At 52.4% G+C, this 25536-nt stretch overlaps 1 protein-coding gene across 2 annotated transcripts in view; it reads right to left on the minus strand.

The window, feature by feature from the left end:
- Positions 1-39: 39 nt before the first annotated feature.
- ACSBG1 (acyl-CoA synthetase bubblegum family member 1) overlaps positions 40-25536 on the minus strand; it is a 54975-nt gene continuing 29478 nt past the window's right edge. For both annotated transcript variants that reach the window (XM_075535276.1, XM_075535277.1), the window contains 12 exons: positions 18761-18981; positions 18284-18372; positions 17837-17957; positions 14659-14739; positions 14420-14569; positions 13964-14140; positions 12849-13030; positions 11724-11954; positions 10106-10323; positions 2770-2909; positions 2015-2261; positions 40-595 (listed from right to left, as the gene is read on the minus strand). In XM_075535276.1, coding sequence (XP_075391391.1) covers positions 510-595; positions 2015-2261; positions 2770-2909; positions 10106-10323; positions 11724-11954; positions 12849-13030; positions 13964-14140; positions 14420-14569; positions 14659-14739; positions 17837-17957; positions 18284-18372; positions 18761-18981 — 1943 coding nt within the window. In that variant the 3' untranslated portion in view covers positions 40-509. The remainder of the gene's footprint in view (positions 596-2014; positions 2262-2769; positions 2910-10105; positions 10324-11723; positions 11955-12848; positions 13031-13963; positions 14141-14419; positions 14570-14658; positions 14740-17836; positions 17958-18283; positions 18373-18760; positions 18982-25536) is intronic.

The following is a 25536-nucleotide window of genomic DNA, read 5'->3' on the forward strand; positions in this document are numbered from 1 at the left end:
TAGGGCTTGCATCCCTCATTAAGTACGATCAAGTAGACAGCAGCGGTTTATTAAGCATTGCGTGAGTTGAGTTTGAGGCTGAGGATAGTGGATTGATGGGGTTGGCTGTGTCAGGGAGGTGGGGCCGTTAGGTGAGTCAGGACTGCCCACCCTCTGCCTCACACAGGAGAAACAAAGCCGCCACCCCCTCACACAGCCCGCTCTGAACAGGCCGCGGGTTAAAAATCTACCTGCAACTAAGGCCGAAAATGATCAGTTCTGGAGGGAGGGCTGATTGTCATCGGAACGAAAAGCAATCCTTAAAATCAACACTAGGTATCCACACAGGAGGGTGGCTTTCAGCATTTTCAGCTATTGGCACAAGGCGTGGCAAATGGCCGAGCAGGAGCCTCCGTCACTGGAGACGGAACTTGAGCCCGAAATGCCCGGGCCTGGACTGAAGAGGACCTGGAGTCTGGAAAAGCTCCCGCGGCCCATCCTCTCTTCACCAACGGCAAGCGCAGCCCCGGTTACTTGTTCTGCGGTTGGTAGAAGGAGCTGATGATGTCTTTGTACTTCTCCAGAACGATGAGCCGCCTCAGCTTCATCGTGGGGCCTATGGAAGCAAGGAAGCCGGGAGTCGGGTGGGCTCGGGGACCTGACGGGTGGGCTGTGATGCAGACCAAGTGAGTCCTGCAACTTGGGAGCGAAGCCACACAAACGTAGCCAATCGCCCAGATGCCCGTAGTGACATCTACGCTGCGCTGGTGCCCGCCCTGCATGTCCCCTCCCATGTACCAGAGTGACCCAGAGAAGAAGTGATGACCTATAGGGCAAGGTAGGATGATGAGACTGTGTAACTCTTTATGGGAGTTGAAAGCCTCATCTATCTCCCTTGGAGGGGCTGGTGGTTTCGAACTGCTCACCTTGTGGTTAGCAGCCCAACATGTAACCACTACACCACTGGGAAAAGGTTGTAAAAGATTGCAGTTTTTGTCTTGGATCTTAGAGCAAGTCACACACATAGACAGCCTCTGGAAGCCCCACTGACAACTCCAGCCATTTTCCAGCAAGGAATCGAGGCCCTCCAACCTCCATGAGCCAGGACTACTCCCATCTCAGATGGCATCTTCTGTAGCCTCATGACCTCTAGTCATGAGGGTCTGCTAGGCTGCTCCTGCATTCTTGACCCACAGACACTTTTTTTTTTTAAGTTTGTTTTAAACTGCTAAGTTTTGAAGGGGGATTTGTAGAACAGCCATACACAAACCAATGCACAAAGCATCTTCCTGCCTACTCTGAGCAAGAGTGAGAGTACTCTCATAGGAGATCCTGGGTAGCTTTGTGCCTCTCTCCTGGCTGTGTGAGGGGAGGTGCAAAACCATTTATGTAAAATAGAACATCTAACACATTGGCCTTGCGTTCAATTTGTCAGCACCAGCCAACTGCAGAGAGTTAAGTCTGGTCCAGCCCTGATGGCATGGGGGAGCCTCACTAAGACGTCATTGCCACCGGTACCATAAATATTAATGACAAGAGCAACTTAGCCTTCCACTTGAAGCTGCAACAAAAGCCTCTGGAGGCCAGTGCTGGTTCTGGGTACCACAGTCCAAAGAGGCTTCATCTTCCTTTCCTATCACATGAGCTGGCCCTCCAGGTCAGAATGGTCTCCAGAGCCAGAGCCACATGACTCCCATGACTCCTGGAGCAGGGCCTTCATGTTCCCATGTGATTTCAGGGGGACATAGTTTCATGGCCAAGGTGAAATCAACTGTTGAGTATCTTAAGTCCTAGCACCTACTTGGTATACTCAACAAGCCAGACCTGCCAAGCCCGTGCACAGAGGGAGTGATCGCCTCCCACAGGAAGGGCTTGGGTGTGCACACGTGCTGACCTCACCACGGCCTTCCACTCAGCTGCTTGTAATGGGCACCTCCCAGACACTCCCGTCGTTCCGGTCCTTGGAACCACCAAGCAGAACAGACACTCTGAGCCCTGGATAGAGTGAAACGAAACGAAACCAAAAAACACCTACCGAACTCTCCCCCTGAGATGGAGAAGTCCCTTTCGAGAATGGCCCACTTCTGGACATGGTAGGGGCGGGCCGGTGCCTTCTGGTTGATCCTCTGGATCCCTGCTTCGATGGCCTGGTACACGGCCTCGTCCTTCTTGCCCACAATCTCAGACACGGTGGTGGCTCTGCTGCCCACTCGCTGGCAGAACTCCACAGCCTGTTCGCTCAGATTATCGGTTGGATCAGAAGTGTCTGGGTCCAGAGTGCACTGGAAAAGCAGAGATCCGTCAGGACCGAGGTCTTACAGCTGAGGTCAAGGATGTGAATCACTGAGCTGTCTTTCAAAGAGCCGGTCCTCACAGGAGGGGTGATGCTGTGCTGACTAATGAGCCCCCTGGTGTGGTGGAAAGGGCAAAGTTCGGAGAATTAGAAGGTTCCGGTCAGTGAGGTTGCCATTTGTGAAAGGTTAGAGTCGTGCCTCCCTGGTGGACCATGACTGGCCTGGGGAACGAGGGAGCCGTCCTTTGTTACTGGGACCCATGGGTCACATGTGAAGGGTCATCAGCAGGACATTCAATGCAGCCCTGAGGACAGAAGGAATTTCCATGTGCCATGGCCCTGCTTAGTGCCAGCACCACCATTGGCAGTTACTCCACACTGGGTCATTGGATTCAGGCGTAGTTCGGGCTGAATGTGGCTTCTGCCTGACCCCCAGACCATCCCAGGGCTGCACCTCCTGGGCCAAAGCTCCCTCCCCCGCCCCCCCTCTGACACACCTTCAAGGTGAGCAGCATGGACAGGAACTTCTGCTGGTCCCCGATGAGCATGGCGTTGCTGATGATGGGCAGCTCCATCTTCACCGCCTCCTCGATGGGCACCGGGGGCACGTTCTCCCCACCAGCTGTGATGATTAATTCTGGGGAGAAAAGGCCAGGGCCCCGGCACAGGTTTACCCCTAGGTCCCCGGCACAGATTTACCCCTAGGTCCCAGCCTGGGGAGGCCAGGGCAGCAGAAGCACTGCTGGGGGCCCAGCAATGTCCCTCCCTCACCAGGAGCCAAAATGTATAACTGAGCCCCTGCTGGGGGACAGTGGTGGTCTCCAGAAGACACATGGTCACCTCGGAGTCCCACTTCTCTGCCTGTTCAGTGCCTGCCCTTCCAGACATCCGTGACTCCCTTCTGCCAGCCCTCCTGCCCCGCCCTCTGAGGCCCTAGGCTTGCTTCCCCCAAGCCTACAAGCTGGCCACCTTGCTGGGGCTTGACACTTGGTGGTTGGGCCACTCTGCCCAATAAGCAGCAGCACGTGTCTCGTTTTAACAGATGAGAAAACAGAGGCAACAGGGATGTGGTAAGTGACTTGCCCAAGAGTACCTGCTAAGAAGTCATCCAAGCGGTCCAGTTCTGTTCCTGGACTCCCCCCCTACCCCGCTTCCACCCACCCACTGGAATACCCTCCCCCTTTTGTCTCTCTGTCCTCAAGGACCAGCTCAATTGCCTCCGCAAGGTAGCCTTCTCCAGCTCTCCCAGTCCACGTTGACAGTCCCTTCTCTGCTTTTAGAGCAGCCACCTGCCCACCAAATATTCACGGCGTGTCTATCATGTACAAGGCCAGTGCTAGATGCTCAATTCAGTGCCCTGTTTTCTGAACGATGGCTTATTATATGGTCATAAAAATATTTAAACACCTTACTGCCACTGAGTACCACTCTTTACGACTGTCGAGTAGAGCAGAGCTTCTCTCTAGGGTTTCGAAGACTGTACATCTTTACAAAAGCAGACAGCCTCACCTTTCTCCTGCAGTGTAGCTGGGGATTTGAACTGCTGACCTGGCAGTTAGCATCCCAATGTTAAACCCACTGTGCCGCCAGGGCCCCATATGGTGATACCAACAGCAACAAGAACGCACCTCACTGCCTTCAAATCAGTTCCGACTCATAGTGATCCCATAGGACAGGGTCGAGCTGCCCCCTGTAGGTTCCTGAGACTGTAATCCTTTATGGGAGTAGAAAGCCTTGTCTTTCTCCTGCAGAATGGCTAGTGGTTTCGAACTGCAGATCTTGTGGATTACAGTCCAACATGTACACACTACACGACCGGGACTCTATGATATGTCAAGTTAGCATTTAATAGATGCATCTTGACTGATGGTAGATAGATTGCCTTGATTCTATATAATTAAACCGAGATTAGTTGGTCACATTCTGTGTATAGGTCCTGTGCAGGACATAAGGGACAGAATAGAGCAAGAGAGAGCCTGGCTGCAGAGAGATCCCAGTGTAGTCAGATAGTGTGATGGAGGGGTGCACCCGGACCCAGGTGACTGTTAAGCCGGAATAGGGGTTCGATAAACAGAGGTGCAACATGACATAGAAGCGCGTCGGTCTTTAACTGCAGGTAATCAAATGAGCAAAGACTGGACAGGAAGGAGGGCTGATCACAGAGGCCTCCTGCGTGGGAAGCAGGATGTAGGCAGTGGGAACAATGGAACGGTTTGGGGTCAAAATTTTAACAAACTTTATTGAGTAAGGTGACAAGCTGGCCAGAGGGGAACTGTGTTAAGAGTTAAGGTGATCAAGACGTAGCGAAGGCAGCAGGCATGGAGCGGAGGGAAGGGGGGTGGGGCTGGAAATGTGAAAAGACCTAATCCTGCTACTGACGTGTGGAATTTATCCTTACAGTCTCTCTTTTACTATTTCCCTCGCTCCTATTTCTCGCCAGTATCTTTCACTACTGATAGAAGAACACCCACTCGTGCTGAACCATCTCTGGAAAGGAACGTTGTTCATCTGATCTAGAATACCGACAACAACAAAAATCCCTGCCGATACACTTAATAGTTAAATACTGAAAAGCTCTCGCCCCAGGGCAAGATATGACAAAATAACAATCTATAAATTATCAAGGCCTCAGGAGGGAGGGGAGAGCAGGGAGGGAGGGGAAAAAAAAAAGAGGACCTGATGCAGAGTGCTTAAGTGGAGAGCAAATGCTTTGAGAGTGATTAGGGCAAAGAATGAACGGATGTGCTTTATACAATTGATGTATGTATATGTGTGGATTGAGATAAGAGTTGTATGAGCACCTAATAAAATGTTAAAAAAAAAAAAAAAAGCTGTCGCCCCTGAGGGATCAGGAACAAAACAAGGGTGACCCTCTCACCAACCCATCCATCATTGTTCTACAGGGCCCAACTAGTGCAATTACAAGAGGAAAATTAGAAAGTTGTGAGGGTTGAATTGTATCTACCCGCCCCCAAAGATATATCGAAGTCCTACCCTCTGGTATCTATTAATGTGAAATTATTTGAGACTTGGGTCTTGGCAAATATAATGAATTTATGATGAGGTTACTAGATTCCCATCAGACACCAAAACCAAACCCGCTGCCATCCATTCCAGAATGCCTCCGCCGGGGGACCGAGGCTGTCAATCTGGCCAGGAACAGGCAGCCTCGCCATGGTTCTCCCCAACACTGCATTGCTGCTGCTGGGTGCTGTCGAGCCAGCGCTTACTCATAGCAGCTGTGTACATCGAACACATCACTTCCCGACCCTGTGACAGCCTCACACTCGGTGTGTCGAGCCTATTGTTACAGCCACTGTGTCAGTCCACCTGGCGAGGGTTTTCCTCTCTTCTGGATGCCCTTCTATTTTACCAAGCAGAAAGTCTGTGTTTTAGGGACCGGCCTCTCGGGATAGCATGTCCAAAGGCTGTGAGATCAAATCTCACCATGTTCCCTTCTAGGGAGCGCTCTGCCTCTGCTTCTTCACAGGCAGATTTGTTTATTCTTCTGGCAGCCCAGGGTGCTTTCGATCTCCTTCGCCAAGCCCCTAATGCCATGCACTGAGTCTTCTGTGTCTTCCTGACGCACGGTTCAGCTTTCACGTAGATGTGAAGCGATAGAAAATACCATGGCTTGGGTCAGGTAAATTTTAGTCCTTCAACATGACATCCTTGAGGGGAAAAAAAAAAGAGGAGCTGATTGATACCAAGGGCTCAAGTGGAAAGAAATTGTTTTTGAAATGTTGATGGCAACATGAGTACAAATGTGCTTGATACTATTGAATGATGGATTTGTAAGAGCCGCCCCTCCCCCCAACGTAACAATTGCTTTTTAAAAAAAAGTGACATCCTTGATCTTCAACACGTTGTTGTGCAGGACATTTACTCGGTGCAGCGCACTGTTGGAACCTTGGACTGCTGCAGCCCATGAGCACTGAGTGTGGATCCAAGCAAAATGAAATCCTTGACAAATTCCAACTTTTCTGCATTGATCACGATGTCACCTATTGGTCTGGTTGTGACGCTTTGCTTTACGTTGACTTGCGATCCCTACAGAAGGCTAAAGTGCTTGATTTTCATCAACGAGTGCTTCGGGTGTTTTCAACAAGCAAGGCTGTGTCATCCGTCTATTTCAGAGCGTTTAATAAACCTTCCTCCAGTCTCGATGCCCTTTCCTTCTTCATCTAGTCCGGCTTCTCAGGTGATTTGCTAACACACGACTGAGTACGTACGATGACATGCTGCAACTCTGAGGTACACCATACCTCTCAATGTCATGCAGTTCGTTTTGGTCCACGCAGTTGAATGCCTTTGCATCGTCAATGAAACACAAGTAAACCTTTTTCTAGTGTCCTTTCTTCCAGCCAATATTTCATCTGATATCAGCCAGGGTGTCCCGCAGTCACTGTGTCACAAAGAACTAGTCGACTTCCACCCGTTCCACGAGACAGCATACGATCAAGAACAGGTGGTATCGGAGGAAGGCGCCCAAGACCCACTGCAGGAACTGGCAAGTCACAAGGCTCCACGAGTGGACAGACTACTGACTGAACGGTTTCAACACGCTGGTAAAGCCCTGGAAGCACTCACTTGTCTGTGCCAGGATATTTGGAAGACAGCTACTTGGCTAACTGGCTGGACAAGATCTATCTTTGTATCCATTCCACAGAGAGGTGGCCCCACAGAACAATATCATAATATCACATGCAAACAAGATTTTTACAAAGATATTCAATCATGGTGACCACAGTACATTGACAGAGAACTGTCCGAAATATATTAAGGAAAGAGAGATTTACAGATATACACATAGGTAAACACCCAAAGGGAAGATATCAAGTTAGTGGCTGAAATGGGAGGGGCACACGAACAACCAAGGAACACTACGGGTTGGCAGCAATCACTTGAAACCAGGAAGAGGCCAGACAAGATTCTTTGACACCTTGGCTTCAGACTGCTCACCTCCAGAATGTGGAAATAATACATCATTTGTGTCCTTTTAAGCTACGTGTTGTGGCAATTATTTATGGCAGTGCTAGGAAAATCATGCAGCTAGGAAGAAAGAAAACTGTCATCACTTGCAGGTGACATGATTATGTAACAAACTGTCATCAAGTCCATTCCGACCCCTGGTGACCCTAGAGGACAGGTTAGAAATTCCCCTTTGGGTTTCCGAGACTGTAACTCTTTACAGAAATAGAAAGCCCCATCCTCCCCAGGAGTAGTTGGTGGTTTCGAACTGCTGACCTTGTGGATCGCAACCCAACACACAGCCACTGTACTACCAGGGATGCTACAAGGTCAATATCCCCCCCCCAAAAACCAAAACATTTCTATGCACCAGCAACTAACACATAAAACCAAAATGAAATAACAAATTATCAGTCTTTACAATAGCCTCAAGTGTAAAATACCTAGGTGCAAAATCCTCACGCTGAAAATTACAAAACATCACTAAGAAAAAGTAAACACTTAATAAAGAAATACTCCTAGAGGACTCAATATTAAAAGATGTATGCTCTCACCAAATCGATCTATAGCTTCAATGGAATAAAAACCCTGAAGTTTCTGGGTGTGTGTTTTGCTGACTGTAATACTAAAATTCATATGGAATGCGAATGGTCAAAAATACCCAAGGCCCATAGAAGACGAGGATCTTCCATAACCAGATTCCAGCCCTATCACAGAAGTTCGAGGAACCGGTCAGCACTTCGAAACAACGAGGAAAGAGCCGGGCCTTCCTACCCCCGGACAGACCACGGTCCAGAAACCCACAAGGGCAGTTCTACCCGGTCCCTGAAAGCTGCTGAGTCGGCATGCACTTGCCGGAAGTCAGTTTGGTTTTCTGGTTTATGACAGAGCTACAGGATTGGAGTGCTGGGCATTTAGTACAAGGAGAGAAATATCAAACAGACGTTAAACACACAGACCCCATCACACAGTTACTTGTGGAAAGGGTTGAAGGACAGGAAGGGAAACAGGTCTTTTCAAGAGAGAGCGCATCAGCTGCATGTGCACACAGATAAACTGCCACGGGCGCGCCACCTCTTTCCACAGCTGCACCGGGAAAAGGGAAGGCTAGAATCGCTATGTTTGAACTGTGGTGTTGACCAAGAATACGGCGCCAAACAACACTTGTTAACAACGATCCTGCCACAAGTATTGGTCAAGCAGCGTTTACTTTGGACACAGGCATCAGGAAAGACAAATCTGTACAAGATGATTATCGCGGGTGCTGGAGAGGCCATGTAAACAAGGGAAACCCTTGGTGAGATGAAGCCACACGGTACGCACGAGCGGACTCGAACAGCCGATGGAGCGGAAACGACCAAGGACAACCAAGCCTCTCACCCGGGAATTTTTTCCAGGAAGGCCACTCTGGAGCGGGGTGCAGAATGGGAGGCAGAGCACCCTCCCCTCTGTGCAGGGGTGCGGATCCCTGGGAGAGCTGGCAGAGGGGGTTTCTCCATCACAGCTAGCGACCACATGCCGCTGGCTGACCGCCAGGGGCAGTACGACTTCCCAAACACTGAGGTGTGGCCCTAGCGCCCTCGGTTCGAATCCCGCTCTGTCGCGCACATGCAGTAAGCATTCGTTTCCCGCGTGGAGAGCAGCGGGGCTTTCCCATCTGGTTGCTGCGGAAATGACACCCACGCGGGCAAGGCAAACACGGCACCCTTCCAGGGAGGAGTCCTCAGCCCCCCAGGGAGAGCCAAGTTCTGTCTCCGCAGGGGGGGGGGCACTTATTTTGAATCTCACATTGTGTTACTATTATTTTAATGTAATCATTTTATCCGGGGCTCGCACAACTCGTATCACAATCCATCCATCCATCCACTGTGTCAAGCACATTTATGCATTGGTTGCCATCATCATTCTCAAAACATTTGCTGTCTACTTGAGCCCTTGGTATCAGCTCCTCATTTTCCCCCTCCCTCCCCATTCCCTCCTCCCTCAAGAACGCTTGATAAGTTATAAATTATTTTGTCCTATCTTACACTGTCCAACGTTTCCCTTCGCCCACTTTTCTGTTGTCCGTCCCCTAGCGAGGAAGTCATACGCAGCTCCTTGTAACCGCTTCCCCCTTTCCATCCCACCTTCCCTCCACCAGATTTTATTATTAGGGTTTGTTGTTGTAGATCCAATTTGTGTTGTACTCCCCATCACAGACTCTTGGCCTATAAAGCAAAATCCAAAACATTGTATTGATGCTTTCACTCCAACAGAAAACCTGCCTTGTTTTTCTGGGGGACCTAATCCCAGCTCCACTGGAACCTGGCTGGGTGACCTTGGACAAGGAGCTCAGCCTCCCTGGGGTCCTCATCAACAAATCTGGGGAGGAAGAATCCCTGCCTCACCAGGTGGGTGTCTTTTCTTCCCAGGCTCATCGAGTCCAGTGGATTCTGACTCAGAGGCGCCCTCCCTCCTATGGGTGTCTTTATAAGAGCAGCCAGCCTCATCTGTGTCCTGCAACGGCTGGTGGGTTCAAACCGCTGACTCATGGGTAACAGCGCAACGCTTAACTCGCTGAGCCACCAGGGTCCCAATCACTGCCAAGGGGTCGATTCTCACTCATCGCTACCCTCTAGGGCTAGGTAGCAAGGCCCCTGTGAGTTATGAGACCGTAACTCTTCACAGGTATAGGGAGCCCAGTCTTTTGCCCGCAGAGTGGCTGGTGGTTTCGAACCGCTGACCTTGCCGGTAGCAAGGTCAGCCACCAGGGTGGGGGGAGTCGAGTGGAGCCAGCAAAGGTGCTTGGGAAGGGTTCAATACTTGGCAGGGGGCTTTTGAGTTGTAGCCTGGAACCCCCGGCCAGTCAGTGGGGGAGCTCACCTTTGAGACGCCCGGTGATGTAGAGGAAGCCGTCGGTGTCCAGGCGGCCGGAGTCGCCGGTGTGGAGCCAGCCCTCGGCGTCGATGGCCTCGCTCGTCTTGTCCTCCATGTTCAGGTAGCCCATGAAGATGGTGCGGCCCCACAGGCAGATCTCGCCTGTGCCCTCCACGTCCTCATTCACCAGCTTCGCCCGGCAGCCTGGCACCAACTTGCCTGAGCTGGGCCACAGGGCGGGAGGTGTAGTCAGAGAGGGGGCCAGATCCCCCTGGGAGTGGGGCAGGGAAGGGGCAACCTCTCCCTCTTTCCTGAGGGATCTGAAGTTTCCCTTCTCGGGGCTTTCTGTTTTAACAGGGGTCTTAGAACTGAAAGGCGGGGTACATAAAAGCTTGTGACGGACGGATGTAAGGAATGGATTCCGATGGCAGGGACCTCAGGACTATGCCCGCCAGCCGACAGGAGAGGTATGCATAAGATAGCTTAACTACCCTACAGATTACCCTCCACAGCTGACTGCCCACTAGGAAGCTGGCTGTGTCCCCCTACCCAACCCCAACTAGAGCCTGGGCCATCAGCTGTCCCAGGACACCTAACACATGCCACCCCACTGGAGGGAGTGGAAAGCAAGCCAAACCAAACTCAACTGTCAATGAGTGGGTCCTGACTCACAGCGACCCTATAGGACAGAGCAGAATGGCCCCTGTGGTTTTTGGGGGTTTTAAAAATCATTTTATTGGGGGCTCATACAACTCTTATCACAATCCATACATCCATCCATTGTCTAAAGCACATTTGTACATTCGTTACCCTCATCATTCTCGAAACATTTGCTCTCCATGTAAGCCCCTGGTATCCGCTCCTCATTTTCCCCCCTCCCTCATGAACCCTTGATAATTTATAAATTATTTTGTCATATCTTACACTGTCCAACGTCTCCCTTCACCCACTTTTCTGTTGTCTGTCCCCCAGGGAGGAAGGTTATATGTAGATCCCTGTAATTGGTTCCCCCTTTCTACTCCACCCTCCCTTCACCCTTCCAGTATCTCCACTCTCACCACTGGTCCCAAAGGGATCATCCGTCCTGGATTCCCTGCGTTTCCAGTTCCGATCTGTACCAGTGTACATCCTCTGGTCCAGCCAGATTTGTAAAGTAGAATTGGGATTATGATAGTGAGGGGTGGGGGGGGGTATTTTGGAACTAGAGGAAAGTTGTATGTTTCATCGCCCCTGTGGGTTTGTGACACTGTGAATCCTTATTGGAGCAGAGAGCCTCGTCTTTCTCTCAAGGAATGGCTGATGGATCTGGACTGCTGACCTTGTGGTTAGCAGCCCCACACATGCCCCCACTACCACACTGGGGCTCTGTGGAAGGAGGGGAAATTCCTTCATCACAGGAACAAGGAGGCCACCCCTGTTCCCACTCTACTGAAGAGGAAACTGGGGCTCTGAGAAGCACGAATGGGGATGGGGACCCGTAGCCCAGTGGCTGGATCTCTGGGGCACAGTTAATACAGAAAGAGCCAACAGTCCTGGGACATCCAGACAGCTGGGCCCCAATGGCCATCTTTAAGGACTCAAGGATTTGTACGCATGCATATGTGCCGGCCGCCCCTAGCCTCACCTGTAGAGCCGGTAGTTGTCATGGCTGGACATGAAGTGGGGTCCTGAGGTCTCACTGAGCCCGTAGCCAGCATACATACGGATGTTGAGGCCCAGGAAGAAGTGCTGTGTCTCTGTGGTCATGGGGGCCGCCCCGTAGAAGCTCTTCTGACACCTGGCAAAGCCAAGGGCCTGGCGGATCTTTCCTAGCACCAGGTAATCTGCCAGGCGGGTGGTGAAAGGCTTCAGGTCGCTGATGAGAGAGGGGGCATGGTCCACAAGGGAACAGACACACACACTTGCACATTAAAAGGCTGGGGATTCACTGGCATGGCCACTCTACTTGCCAACGCTGTTAATATTTCCAATATTGGCCCCGCCCACAAACATGCATGAATGCAAATGTGGGTGCCCATGCTCACACGGCCACCTCCCGATGTGCCTTAAAAGGTACTAGAACAGATTCAGCTCCATCCAGGCAGCAACACAGATGTTAGCAGATTTGTACACATACACACACGTGCAGAGACGGAAAATGTACATGCATACGAGACACATGTGTGCAAACTCGTGTCCAAGTCCATGAGTGCATTGTTCGTGCATGCTCACTTCTCAGGTCTGTGCCAATGAAGCTGCGGGGGGTGCAGACAAGTGTGTGCGTGTGTGTGTTTGTGTCTCATGAAGTGTGAGACCATCTCACAAACATACTGGTAAGGAATGATAGTTCTAAGTGGACCCTAAGCTCCATTGTCACCCCCCTCCTAGTAGACCAATCCTCCAGTGGGGATTCTAAAAGCAATCAAAGGGTGAAAGGGTGTGGGCAGAGAGAAGACAGTGGTTCCTGGTCCTGGGACCGGTGGTCCCACCACAGTGATCCTTATCTAGTCCCCACTGTGGGCAGGAGATGGGGCAGGGGCCACTCCCAGGGTAACAGATTGCTTCCCAGAGGAGCTCTTTCAGCCATCCCAGACAGACCCCAAAGGTGGGTAGACTCTCCCCAGCGGGGCCCTTGAAAAGAGTGGGGCCTCTCCCAAAGCCTCTGCACACAGGAGTCCAGCAGAAAGGACACATCGATGGGGCCAGGACACACCTGACCTGTCTGATCCTGAGCTGGGCACCGGGCCCTCCTGCTCCCTGGCCTCTGTACCTGTCCGGACAGCTGAGGTTCTGCTCCAAGGTCACCGACATGGCCCATAGCAGCATCTTGCGCCGAATGAAGCCTGACTGAGCTATCACCTCCTGGATTCGCTCCATGATCTTCTCCCACACCCGAGGCACTCCCATGTGGGATGTGGGCTCCACTTCCCGCAGGGTGTTTATCAGGCTCCCCTGGTGACAGGCAGCAAGAGGGCAGGCCTGCTGGTTCAATCCAGTGGGGGCCCAGGAAACCCTCTCTCCAGTCAGTCAGGCACACTCCTCATAGGCATACCTACGCAGCGCCCTTCAAACAGGGGTCCATACGTCTCACTTCACTTGTAGCACAGACTGTTGGCAGCTCTGCCACTCTCCCCAACACACCTCCTCCCCCCATCAGCCTCCCTGTCACCCTTCTTTGCTGTCATCCAGGTGTCAAGATGGTCAGATATTTCCAAAGAATCTCAGTCCTCCCCTAGCCCAGGGGGCGGGGACTCCCTATCACCCACCACAGCGATAGGTTTCGGAGTGGTAGGCAACACCACTTGGCCAATGAGATGCCAGGGAGTCTGCTAAGGGCAGCGGTTCTCAACCTGGGGGTGGAGACCCCTTTGGGGGTTGAAGGACCCTTTCACAGGGGTTGCCCGATTCATAACAGTAGCAAAATTACAGTTATGAAGTAACAACAAAAATAATTTTGTGGTTGGGGGGCCGGGGGTCACCGCAACATGAGGAATTATATTAAAGGGTTGTGGCATTAGGAAGGTTGAGAACCACTGTAGCGTTTCTGGGAAAGTTCTCCCTGTTAAAAAGGATGTCAAACGGATTTTGCTATAGGAGCCTGGCTGCAGAGACTGAGCCGGCATCCTGAATGTAGGAGGATGGGGTTCTGGACCACTGGACCCCTCTCACGTGGCTTCTCCTGCCTGCAGGCAGTCCTGTGTCCTGCTTGCTTGTGCTTACTGGACTCAGGCCATGCTAATTGCCACGGAGAGAACTCTGCCTGGTGAGTGCCCTGGGGTGGCACCCTCACAGATGCATACGCCAGGCCAACAAACACCTGTCCACACTTGGCTATGCCCTTGCACACCTACTTGACCACTCACACTGGCAGAGAAACAAGCTCACCTTCAGGGCGTCAGGCTCAGCAAAGCAGACCTGGGCTCCCCACTGGATGCCAGTCCACAAGTCATAGATCTGGGCGGCGATGTGGCTGAGGGGCAGGTAGCTGACCACCACTTCCTGTTGGATTTCCGCTGGCTGGATGTCGCCAGCCTGGCTGCCGTAGCGGGCTGTCCACGTGATCTGAAGGACAGGCAGGTATGCCCCAGAAAGGTCTTGGGCTTTGGGGCTTGGGACTACTTTTTCACAGTGGGTACCCTCCCAGGCCCTGAAAACCCCTGAGGACAGGACCCCCCGCCTCCCTGGCCCCTCACTCAGTCTGGACCACAGATGGCAGGCTGTTCTGTTGACCCAGTTCTCTCTGCCAAGGGGCCAGAAGAGACTTCCCCAATGACTGTCAGGGCACAGCTTTTGTCTAAGATCCAACCACTACAGCCCCACTGCCAAGGACATCTGTCCTACATTGTCCTGACTCAGCATCACACCCTTGGGGGTCCCAGTAGTGCCGGACGTGTAGACCAGGGCGCAACACTGGTTGGGCTGCTGGGCACTGATGATGGCATCCAAGGCTGCCTCTGACACCTCGTTCCCCAGCTCCATGAACTCCTCCATCTGCAGCCGGGTGGGGAGAATGGGCATTCTGAGTCAGCCACGGGTGCCTAGACAGACCCCACCGATGCCCAAGGCCCTACGACTCGCACCGTGAACACATTGTCCATCTTTTCCGGCAGAGGTTCCCGGTAGATCACCACGGCCTTCAGGTGTGGCAGCTGTTTCCAGATCTGGATTGATGCAACAAATAAATGAGCTTGCTACAAGGAAAGCGTGACATCCTGAGAAGACCCCCATCATCTCCAGGTATTAGCTGGCCTGGCTGGCCCGTAGTGGGACAGGTTGCTGGGACCCCGTCTTTGACCTTTAGATCCAACCGGTCAACTGGCCCCCTCTCCCGGAGTTTTCCCCTCAGGAAAAGATGGGGACAGGCAGGAGGCTGGGCATGACTCTTACTAAAGGGAAACCTCCAAGCAGCCGGGACGCTGGCTGAGCAAACTCCAAACAGCCCCACAAAGGGAATGTCTGCACACGCAGGAACAGGAGGAAGTTGGGGGAGGACAGAGATCTATGGTCTTGGTGTAAGTAATGGACAAAATGTGAATACACAGAGGCTTCAAAAAGTTCCTGGAAAAATGCAATGAATTCTTCCAAGAACTTTTTGAAGCCCTTTGTCTATGGATGTATGTGTGTGTGTGTGTGTGTGTGTGTGTGTGTGTGTGTGAACTTCTGCTTACAGAAAGGGACCCTGGGATGTTAAACTAAAAACAAATCAAATAGGCAGAGAAAGGAATGGGCTGAGATTCAAGGGATAGAATTAGCTTGGTTTGATGTATCCTGCTTTATATTTTTGACTTTAGAATCAGATATAAACATTCAAAGCAGCTGTAATCTTTCAAAAAAGAAAATAAGGTGGGAAAGGGGAAAATTTTCCCTAAATATGGAAAGCATCCAACTATAGATCATGGTGACATAATTACACACACACACACACAAAAATTACATCAGGTTGAATGTATGGATGTGCTTTATACAATTGATGTATGTATATGTATGGACTGTGATAAGAGTTGTATGAGCCCCTAATAAAATGTTTTTTAAAAATTACATGAGGTGATTTTAGAATGCACAGGAACCAAGTTGGCTACATCTGTGGGAAGAGACAACAGAGAAGCTCAAAATCATAAGCCAAAACAAGACCACGGACTTACTGTGGAACAAACCATCAATTGCTCATATGTACGTTTCAGGTGGAAACTGAAGAAAATGGAGACAAGTCCATGAGAGCCACACACCCCCTGGAGTCTATCCCACCTGAATTCAGGTGAAGAACAGTTTTGAGGCATTAAGCACTGACTCAAGACCAGGTGGATTGTGTGATGACATCACGAGCATCACATGAAGAAAGCAAGAGGTGCAGAAAAGATCACGGTGGGTGTCAGAAGAGACCCTGAAACTTGCTTTGACCAGAGAGCCTCTACAGCAGAGGAAGACATGATGCAGGCAAAGAGCTGGCACAGAACATTTAAAAAGGCAGCTTGAGAAGACGAAGCCAAACCTTACAATGAAACATGCAAACACCTAGAGCCAGAAAACCAAACGGGAAGAACACACTCTGAAGAAAAATTCAAGCCTCTGTTTGAACTATCAGAGGATTCCATGAGGAAAATAGTGAAGGATTCAGGAAGTATCAAAAGAAGGAAGAAACACAGTCACTGTGTTGACAAAAGAACGGGTCGGCATTCCGCCGTTCCAAGAGATAGCACGTGACCAACAACGGACGGTGTTAAAGGAAGAAGTCGGAGCTGCACTGAAGCCATCAGGGACCAAAAAGGCTCCAGGAACGCCAAGTGAAATGATAAAAGAACAGATGCAGTGCTGACAACACCACTGGTCAACGCCAAGACCGCTAGCTACCTGGCTCGAAGAGATCCAGATGTGCCCGTTCCAAAGAAAGGTGACCCAACACGATGCAGACATTCTCCAACAGTATTATTACTAGTAAAACTGGGCTGGATAGAAGTTAGAAACAGTTGTGGCAGCACGTGGACAGGGAATTGCCAGAGATTCAAGCTGGATTCAGAAGAGGACATAGAATGAGGGAGCCACTGCTGACATCAGGTGGACCTTAGTTGACAGCGGAGAATGCCCGAAAGATGTGCACTTGCGTTTTATTGACTCTGCACATGCATTTAACCGTGTGGAGAGTGGGAATTCCAGAACACTTTACTGTGTTCCTGTGGCACCTGTACATGGATCAAGAAGGAGTCACAAGAGGACACCCCATGGTTTAAAATCAGGAAGTGCGTGGCAGGGTTGTATCATTTCACCGTATTTATTCAGCCTGAATGCTGAGCCAATAATCTGAGAGGATGGGTCATCTGAAGAGGAGTGGGCCATCACGATTGGTGGTGGCTGGCCGGAAGAGGAAGTGAAGCACTTATTGATGAAGAGCAAAGGGTGCAGCCTTCCATATGGATCACAACTCAAGAAAAAGAAGACGCTTCAGGCAGGAATCTTGCACAAATCCCACTGGTGGCTCTTGTGTCTTTATGGCCCTGGGCCTCCTGTTCCTGGCTCACTCTTACACCTAGTGCAATGGCAAAAAGGACCAATCCCCTAGTAAAACCATCTGCACCTCGTTTACAAGCTCCCACGCAGTCATTTGGTGGGAGTCGCAAAGATGACGGCGAGAGGAGCCATGCGAGGCATTTCCCTTCACCACAGCTTCGGAAGCTGCTTTTGGCCTGTGGCTTTCCTAGACTGTAACTGTTGGCGGGAGTAGAAAGCCCCGTGTTTGTCTTGAGGCAGGCTGGTGGTTTCGAACTGCCAACGTGGCGGATCGCAGCCCAGCCCGTAACCACCACACCACCAGGGCTCCCGAGTTCCAAGTACAGGCTATATGAATATATGCTGTGTAGACATTAATCATAACAAAACCACAGGGCTTATATTTCAGACTGAGCAGATCTGGAACTAGAGCTGTGGTCAAGGGTAAGCCAGGATATTTTGTAACGTGGAGGGAATCAATTCATCAAGAGGACCCGACGGGCCCCTCACCCCAGGAGAGGCCCTACCCTGAATGGACAGTCACTGGAGGTAGCAAACTGCCCAGGAGCCCTGACCCCATTCGGGGTCACTAACTTCATGTGTGACCTAGGCCAAGTCAATTTCCTGACCTGTGACCTGACCTGCCTTGTTCTCTGTGTTGTGTGGGGTGGGAGGCTGGTGAGGGTGAGGGGACATCCTGGGTGGAGATGTAAGCTGGAGACAGGGTGGTCCACGGGGGTGCCCAGCCTCTGTTCCTCCGCCCTCTGTCCCTCAAACCTTCAGGATTTTTTCCAGCTGCTTCTGTGTGTCAACAACAATGACATTGGCGCGGCAGTCTTGGGCGATGAACTGGCAGGCCTCCGGGGTGCTGGTCGTGTAGATGCCTGTGACGATGCCACTGCGGGGAGGGTTTGTGTCTGGGTGGCTGCAGAGGGGCTTCCCACCCCAGTGAGCCTGCAGGGAGTGCCCTGGCCAAGGCGGCCAGGGCGCTCCCAGCTGTCTCCACGCAGAGAGGAGGCCCCAGGCCCTTCTAGGGGAAGGCTTGGAGGAGAGATGGCAGGGGAGAGGAAGTGGGTGGCCTGGCGGGGGGGGGGGGGGAGGTGAGAGATCTGCGGGTCCCCAGAGGTGGACACATACCCAGGCTCTACATAAGAGATAGCACCACCCTCTCCATTCTGCCCACCTCCCACCCACTGTAGACCTCGCCCCACCCCAGCCACTCACCCCGCAAACACTGTGCCCACGGCCGAGTAGAACCACTCTGGAGAGTTGAAGGCGAGGATGGCCACACCGTGGGCCCGCTCCAGGCCGAGCTCCAGGCCAAAGGTACACAGGACAGGTCAGCTGGGCAGGGAAGGGGTCTCTGCCCCCCCCACACCATCATGTCCCCCCCACCTGTATCCTCTTGGGGGTCACCTTTCCAGGGTCAGGCCAGTCAGAGAACCCTCAACAGCCCTTGCTGCCCCACTCAAGGCTTCCCCGGGGAGCCCAGCCCCTCTGTCCAGCAGGAGAGGCCTCCAGCCCCACTTGGAGATGCCAATGAACCCTTGGCAAAGGGGCGTGGTTTTCACAGGTGTTGTGATTGCAAAGGGCCTTGTTGGGTGGGGTTAGGTGAGGGGCACCTGATGGCCCCAGCTGGAAAGCAGGCCAGGGGCCAAGGGAGGGGATAGGCGGTACCTTGGCCTTCAGAGGCCTCCTCACCTTCAGGAAGCTCTTGGCAGCTTTGCGGGAGAGCAGGTAGTACTGTAAGTAGGAGATGCGTTCCCACTTGCCCTGGTGCTTGAAGCCCAGGGCGCTGAGCTTGCCGTACTTGTCCAGGGCCTGGTAGAACATCTGGTGCACCGTGAAGGGAGGCTGCGGGCAGCCGGAGTCGATGCGCAGGCGGACACGTCCATCGGCCCGGCTCGTCCACAGCGTCTCCTCTGCGGGGAGAGGAGACCAGGCTTGGTTCCGGCCAGTCTGAGTGTCCCCAGGGCACCCTGGGCCTTCCCTGGGCAGAGCTCCCAGCCTGGCTGGTGTCACTAAAGCCCTGGGCACTGAGCCCTGGGGGCTGGCAGGGGAGCCAGCTGCTGGGACCGGCTGGGAGGGTGCCGGGACGAGGATGTTGGGCATGGCGTGGATGATGGGCAGGTGTGGGATGCAGCCAGGAAGAGGAGAGGGAGGCCGAGGCCCTGAGGTCCCAGACCTAGTCCTGAACTTCATCCAGCTGGGCTGTGCTGCTGCGACTGGGAGGGAGGCTGCCGCAGAGCAGGACTCTCGGATCTCATGGAGCCTGCAGGCTCTCCACGCTTCCCTGATGCAGGCCACAGGAAGTGGTGTTTGCTCGTCCCTGCTGAGTGCCAGGAACCCGCGTGTGGAGGGCTTCGCCCCAGCATCACACAGTAAGGAGGCGGCAGATCAACGCAGGCACACCTGACACCATAGCTCGCCCTTGAAGCTCTGTCTGGGGACCCCAACCAGCCTCTGAGGACGAGGAGGCTTCCTAGGGGTGTGTTGGGTAGCGGGGACACAGACTTATGAGGAGGTGCGAGTTTGGGCAAGCCGCTAACCTCCAAGTCTCCTGGATCTGGAGTAAAGTTGAGGGGTTAATGAGGATGGAGAGAAACGGTGTGTAGGGCGAACCTGGATATACAACCAGAACTCAACAAACACACCCTTCCATTTCCAAGTTCTCCTAATGGCTCGTGAAGGAAGCCTGGGTGGGTGTTCCAGGCCCTTTGGTACCTGGAATCTCCTTTCTTTGGGGCCAGGGTGGCCATTCTTCGAGCTGACCCATGGACTGCAGGGTGGCTGGCTGGGATGGCTGGGGCTGCACAGACCCCTGGTGGCTGCACCCAAGCTGGGTAGAGGCCCCGGGTCTGCTTCTGCTTTGTGGGACCGACCTGGCCTGCAGGTGAACTCAGTGGTCTTTTCTTCTCCTGGGACCTCTTAGGTGGCTGTGACCCTGAGGATGGTGGGGGTGGAGTGGGTGGGGTGGGGGGTGCTCTGCCTCCTGTGGAAACCCAGGGGTTTCATGGGCGGGGGCTGTGAGATGGGCCCCCTAATAGACAACTCGCAATAATAAAGCGTCCTGTGAGGCCAGGCCCCGCGGGAATGCAGGAGGGGAGGACAGGGCACCGCCTTAGACCTTCAGTGTCAGCAGAGACCAAGGCTACGCTGCTCACTGCCTCCCAGGACTGAGGTCCCTGCGGCCAGCTGCTGTGGAGCTCCTCGTACTTGGGAGACAGGTCAGATGTGAACCCAGGGCTGAGAGACCCTTTCAGTCATCCCTCAGGGACCCCTAAGCCCTGGGAGACTCAAAGTCACGCTCTTCATGCCCTGGATTTTGCTCAGAGTCCGTGCACCCAGCAGACAAAGGCAAACTAGGCAGACTGTGGAGGTGGGGAAACCTGGGTTTAAATTCAAGTCTGTCTTTTACTGCTGTGTGACCGCGGGCAGGTCACTCTCCCCTCGCTTTCCCATCCTACCCAGCTTAACCTTGGAGGTTCTGGAGAGATTAGAACCCTCAAACATGGCTGGTGGGACTGGGAAAAGACACAGCCACGTTGGAAAACTGGGTGTTAAGGTCTTAAAAAGTTAAAACATCAATTGACCATCAAAAAACCAAACTAAACTAAACTGCTCTGTAGAGTTTCTAAGACGCTGAATCTTGACAGGAAGAGGTTCGTGGGTTTGTACTTCTGACCTGGCGGTGAGCAGGCACACACTTAACCCCCACTGGGCCAATGAGGCTCCGTTTTCAAAGCCTCAGCAATCCCACTTCTAGGTCAATACCCAAGAGAAAAGAAAATGTCCACTTAAAGACGTGTATGCAAATGCTCACATCAGCATTATTCGTAATAACTGAAAAGTGGTGGAAACAGCCCGACTGCCCGCCAACGGCGACATGCGTCGTGAAGGAAGTGCCATGTGGTTAGGGGACAGTCACAGGATGACGACGATGACTCCGCTATCCGCAGGGATGGAGTACTGCTGATAGGCTCCAACAAGCAGGAGCCTCCACAACCTGTCCAGTGAAAGGAGTCCGAGACAAAAGGCTGCGGTTTGTAAGATGCCATTGACAGGACATGAGCAGAAAGGGGAGCCAAACAGAAGGCGGGTTAGTGCTGAGTGGGCTCGAAGAGCAAGGCGCTCGGTGACGCTGTTGGTTAGGCTTTGACAGCTAACTGTGAGCTCAGGAGAAAAAGGGGCCGTCTGCCCTCATAAAATGTAGTCTTGGAAACCCTGTGGAGCAGCTCTGGCCTGTCCTGCAGGGTCACTGTGCGCTGGGATTGATTTGATGGCAGTGGAGTGGGGGGCTGGAGATGAGAAGGGGAGGGGACATACCTGCAAACAGCTTTGCGAGTCTTTTCGGAGTGATGGAGCCATTCTAACACTTGACTATGGTGGTATTTGACCAGCTCTATAAATTTCTAAAACAACTGTCCACTGGAGATGGGGCAGTTGGCTGGTAGATCAACTATTTCTCAGAAGGCTGACCTCACCCGTTTTGGGGAAATACCAGTGTGGCCTGCTCAGGGCCTGGCTTCTAGCCACTCTCAGTAACTGGTGGGGTTTTTTTTTCTCTTCTCCTTCTCGGGCCATATTCCTGCTGGTTCATGGGTCAGGAAACGTGGTCCTGTGGGCATGTCCTGGCACCAGATACCAGAAGGGCTTTGCCTTCTCACCAACCTGCTCACCAGGTTGCTAAAAAGACCAGAGGTAAGTCTTGTGATCTGTTGCTAAAGCTTCTGAAAGCCACATTAGCATCGATATCTTTTTATCAAGCATTGATTCGATACACCTGGGGGCCAGCAGGGTGCGGATGAAGTTTCTAGCACAACTGAATCCGTCTCCACCTCTCACCTTTGGCTCACTCACTTCCATCAAGTCAATTCTGACTCCGGCCTTCTGAGTCCAAAGGTCTTTCCTGGAGCAGAGGCCTCAACTTTTGCCCATGAATGGCTGGGAGGTCGGAATCACTGACCTTGGCATCCACAGCCCCACAGTTAGCCCACTGTGCTATCAGAGCTCCTGGGGAGTCCCGAAGGCCCATTCATCTCTTAGTCTTTCCCACTGACCATTTTCCTGATCCCCATCTCCCGGGGGGATCTGAACGGGCCTTCCAGCCTAGTTCTCTGTCTACCGGGGCTTCTTCTCACATGGAAGAACCAGATGCAGAAAAGAAGTAGCCAAACCATGACAGCAGCTGGCCAGGATGGTGCGTGTCCCCGGTGAAAGCTTGACTAGAACCACTTCCCTAGGGACATGCAGCGGTAGACACATCACAGGGCCTTCAAGGGGCTGGCCCTCTGAGCGAGTCCTCACCCACAGAGAGTTAGGCCAGAACCCGAGGGAAACACTCAAGAGGCAGTTATGGAGAGAGCAGGGGGGGCTCTTTCTGCAGCTTGGTTTCCATGAGGGAAGTCATTGGAAGCAACGCAGACATCTCAGTAGGGGACTGGTTGAATTTATTGTGAGAAAGCTGGGCCTCAGATTTCAACCCAGCCATTCACATCAAGTATGGATTGAATAGGCAAGCGAATCGAGACCGGTATTTGTTAGCTGGGTCCCGGGTGACATCAATGATTAGGTATTCCCAACTAGCTGACAAGGAGCCCTGGCGGCATTGCGGTTATGAGTTGGACTGCTAACAGCAAGGTCGGCAGATCGAAATCACTCGCCCCAGCAAGGGGGAAAGACCAAGCTTTTTACTGCCATAAGTCGCAGTCTCAGAAGCGCACAGGGGCAGCCCTATCTTGTCCTACCGTCTCGCGATGAGTCAGCATCGACTTGAGGGCCATGAGTTTTGAGAGTTAACCCGCTGAAAGACTGCCCGTTAACCCACCCAGAGACACTTGGAAGATGAATCTGGAGCTCTGCTCTGCTGCTGCAAGGTCCTGCCCTGAACACCTCACACAGAGGTTCTGTTCTTGTAGCACGTGGGGCTTGCCATGAGTTGGCTTCAACTCACGTCAGCGAACGAGAGGCAGCTCGGAAATGGACGAGACGAGGAAAAGGGAGAGGCATTACTTAGAGGGCACTGTGTTTCACTCACTGCCTGCCATCAAGGCGATGCTGACTCATAGCCAACCAATAGGGCAGGGTAGAACTGCCCCTGTAGGTTTCCAAGACTGCAGTGCTTAACGGGAATAGAAAGCCCCATCTTTCTCCCATGGAGCAGCTGGTGGTTTCAAACTGCTGACCTTGCCGTTAGCAGTCCATCATGTAACACTCTACCACCAGGGCGTTTCTGTAAAGGTAATGAAAAGAGCTAGAAAAGGACTATGGTTCAAGCACTCCCTCAAGGCAAGAACACTTTGTTCTATTAAACTGGCCTTCTGTGATGCTCACCTTCCCAACACGATTGCTGAAGACAAAGTGGGTGCATAAGCAAATGTGATGAAGAAAGCTGATGGCACCCGGCTATCAAGAGATAGTGTCTGGGGTCTTAAAGGCTTGACGGTAAACAAGCGGCCATCTAGCTCAGAAGCAATAAAGTCCCCAAGGAAGAAGCATACCAGCCTGTGTGATCACGAGGTGTTGAAGGGATCAGGTATCATGCATCAAAGAACAAAAACACCATATCATTGTGACTGAGGGGGCATGCAAAGTGGAACCCAAAACCCATCTGTAGGCAACTGGACATCCCCTTATGGAAGGGTAGCGGGGAGGAGATGAGCCAGTCAGGGTGCAGTGTAGCACCGATGAAACATACAACTTTCCTCTAGTTCTTGAATGCTTCCTCTCCAGCCCCCCTGCGCCCCACTATCATGATCCCAATTCTACCTTACAAATCTGGCTAGACCAGAGGAGGTACAGTGGCACAGATAGGAACTGGAAACACAGGGAATCCAGGATAGATGAATCCCTCAGGACCAGTGGTGAGAGTGGAAATGCCAAGAGGGTGAAGGGAAGGTGGGGTAAAAAGGGGGAACCGATCACAAGGATCTACATATGACCTCCTCCCTGGGGGATGAACAACAGAAAAGTGGGTGAAGGGAGACGTCGGACAGTATAAGATATGACAAAATAATAATTTATAAATTATCAAGGGTTCATGAAGGAAGGGGGGCAGGGAGGAAGGGGGAAATGAGGAGCTGATGCCAAGGGCTCAAGTAGAAAGCAAATGTTTTGAGGATGATGAGGGCAACAAACGTACGCATGTGCTCGACACAATGGATGCATGTATGGATTGTGATAAGAGTTGCACGAGCCCCCAATAAAGTGACTGAAGAAGAAAGAACAGGCCCGTGGTTTTGGATGTACACTCTGGCGCCTATCACCAAAGTCAGCCATCTGTCCATGTCACAGCGATTGGAACGGCAAAGGCTTTGTTACTGCATGCAAAAGCACCCACCCGATACATCAAACGGGAGTGAAAGGACATTGCATTGTGTGACAATGTTCACAGTGGACCCTGGAGTAACAAGAGGCCAACGTGAGGCGCGTATCAAATGTCCGGGCACAAGAGATAAGAGTACCTTGAAGAAGCCACCATGACTCGGACTAGCCCATTGGTTTTCCCCCCCGCAAGCCCCGCCCCTCCCCGAAGCGTTCTCTCCTGTCTGACTAGACATGGGACTTCTCGTGCAGACTTCAAGCTTGCCATCAATCAGTGCTTGTCAACGTAAGTGAAATTGCACAAGCGATGCCTCCGGCCCCTACGGGTTTTGGCTGGGGCCTCAGCCAAATAGGGCGCCCTGGAGAAGCGGGGGCAGGGAATTCTCACACATAGTATGTCCAAGGGAGTGCGTCCTTTTACAAATGAGGAAACCGAGTCACAGTGGGGGCCAAGATCACAGCAAATTAGGGGGCAGCTTTGGGACGCGACCTGGAAGCCAGAACAGGCAATGCCTGCTGGCTAGGGGTGCTGTTGGTCAGTGAGTGAATGGGCTGTAGGCTCAACAGTCCATGGTCTGTTTGGGGGAATGGGGATTAGGGGTGGAAGGGAACAGTGCTTGAGTCTCTGGCCCTCTGCCCCTCAGACCAAGCAGGAGGAGGGAGTGGGGTGGGCCCAGGTCTGCTGTGGTCAGCTCTCAGCCTGCCCCTGAAGGGTAGGCACTGGCATGGCTGTGAGGGGCTGTTAGCTTCGATGTCACAAAGGGGCCTTGTGTAACAGAGCAGAACAGCTGCCTGCTGTTTCCTAGCCTGTCAGCCAGCCTGGGTCTCCTGAGAGGCCACTGGTGGGTCCGAATCCCGATCTTTCCATTACATCTAATACTTAAATGATTATGTCACCAAGGCTCCTTAGAATGATAGGAGACTTCAGAAGTCAGGATGGGCTATCAGTCCCTCTGACAGCCCACTGTCCATTGCCATCGGGTCGATTCCAGGCATCACCACCCCCTAGGACAGAGTAGAACTGCTCCCTGGGCCAGTCTGACAGGAGCAGACAGCCTTGTCTCTCTCCCAAGGTTCGGTTGGTGGGCTTGTACCACTGACCTTCCAGTTAGAAGCCCTGGTTGAGTTTCTCCCACCTCCCTGTCCTCAAGTCC

Source organism: Tenrec ecaudatus, chromosome 17 (assembly GCF_050624435.1).
Source record: "Tenrec ecaudatus isolate mTenEca1 chromosome 17, mTenEca1.hap1, whole genome shotgun sequence".
Lineage (NCBI taxonomy): Eukaryota > Metazoa > Chordata > Mammalia > Afrosoricida > Tenrecidae > Tenrec > Tenrec ecaudatus.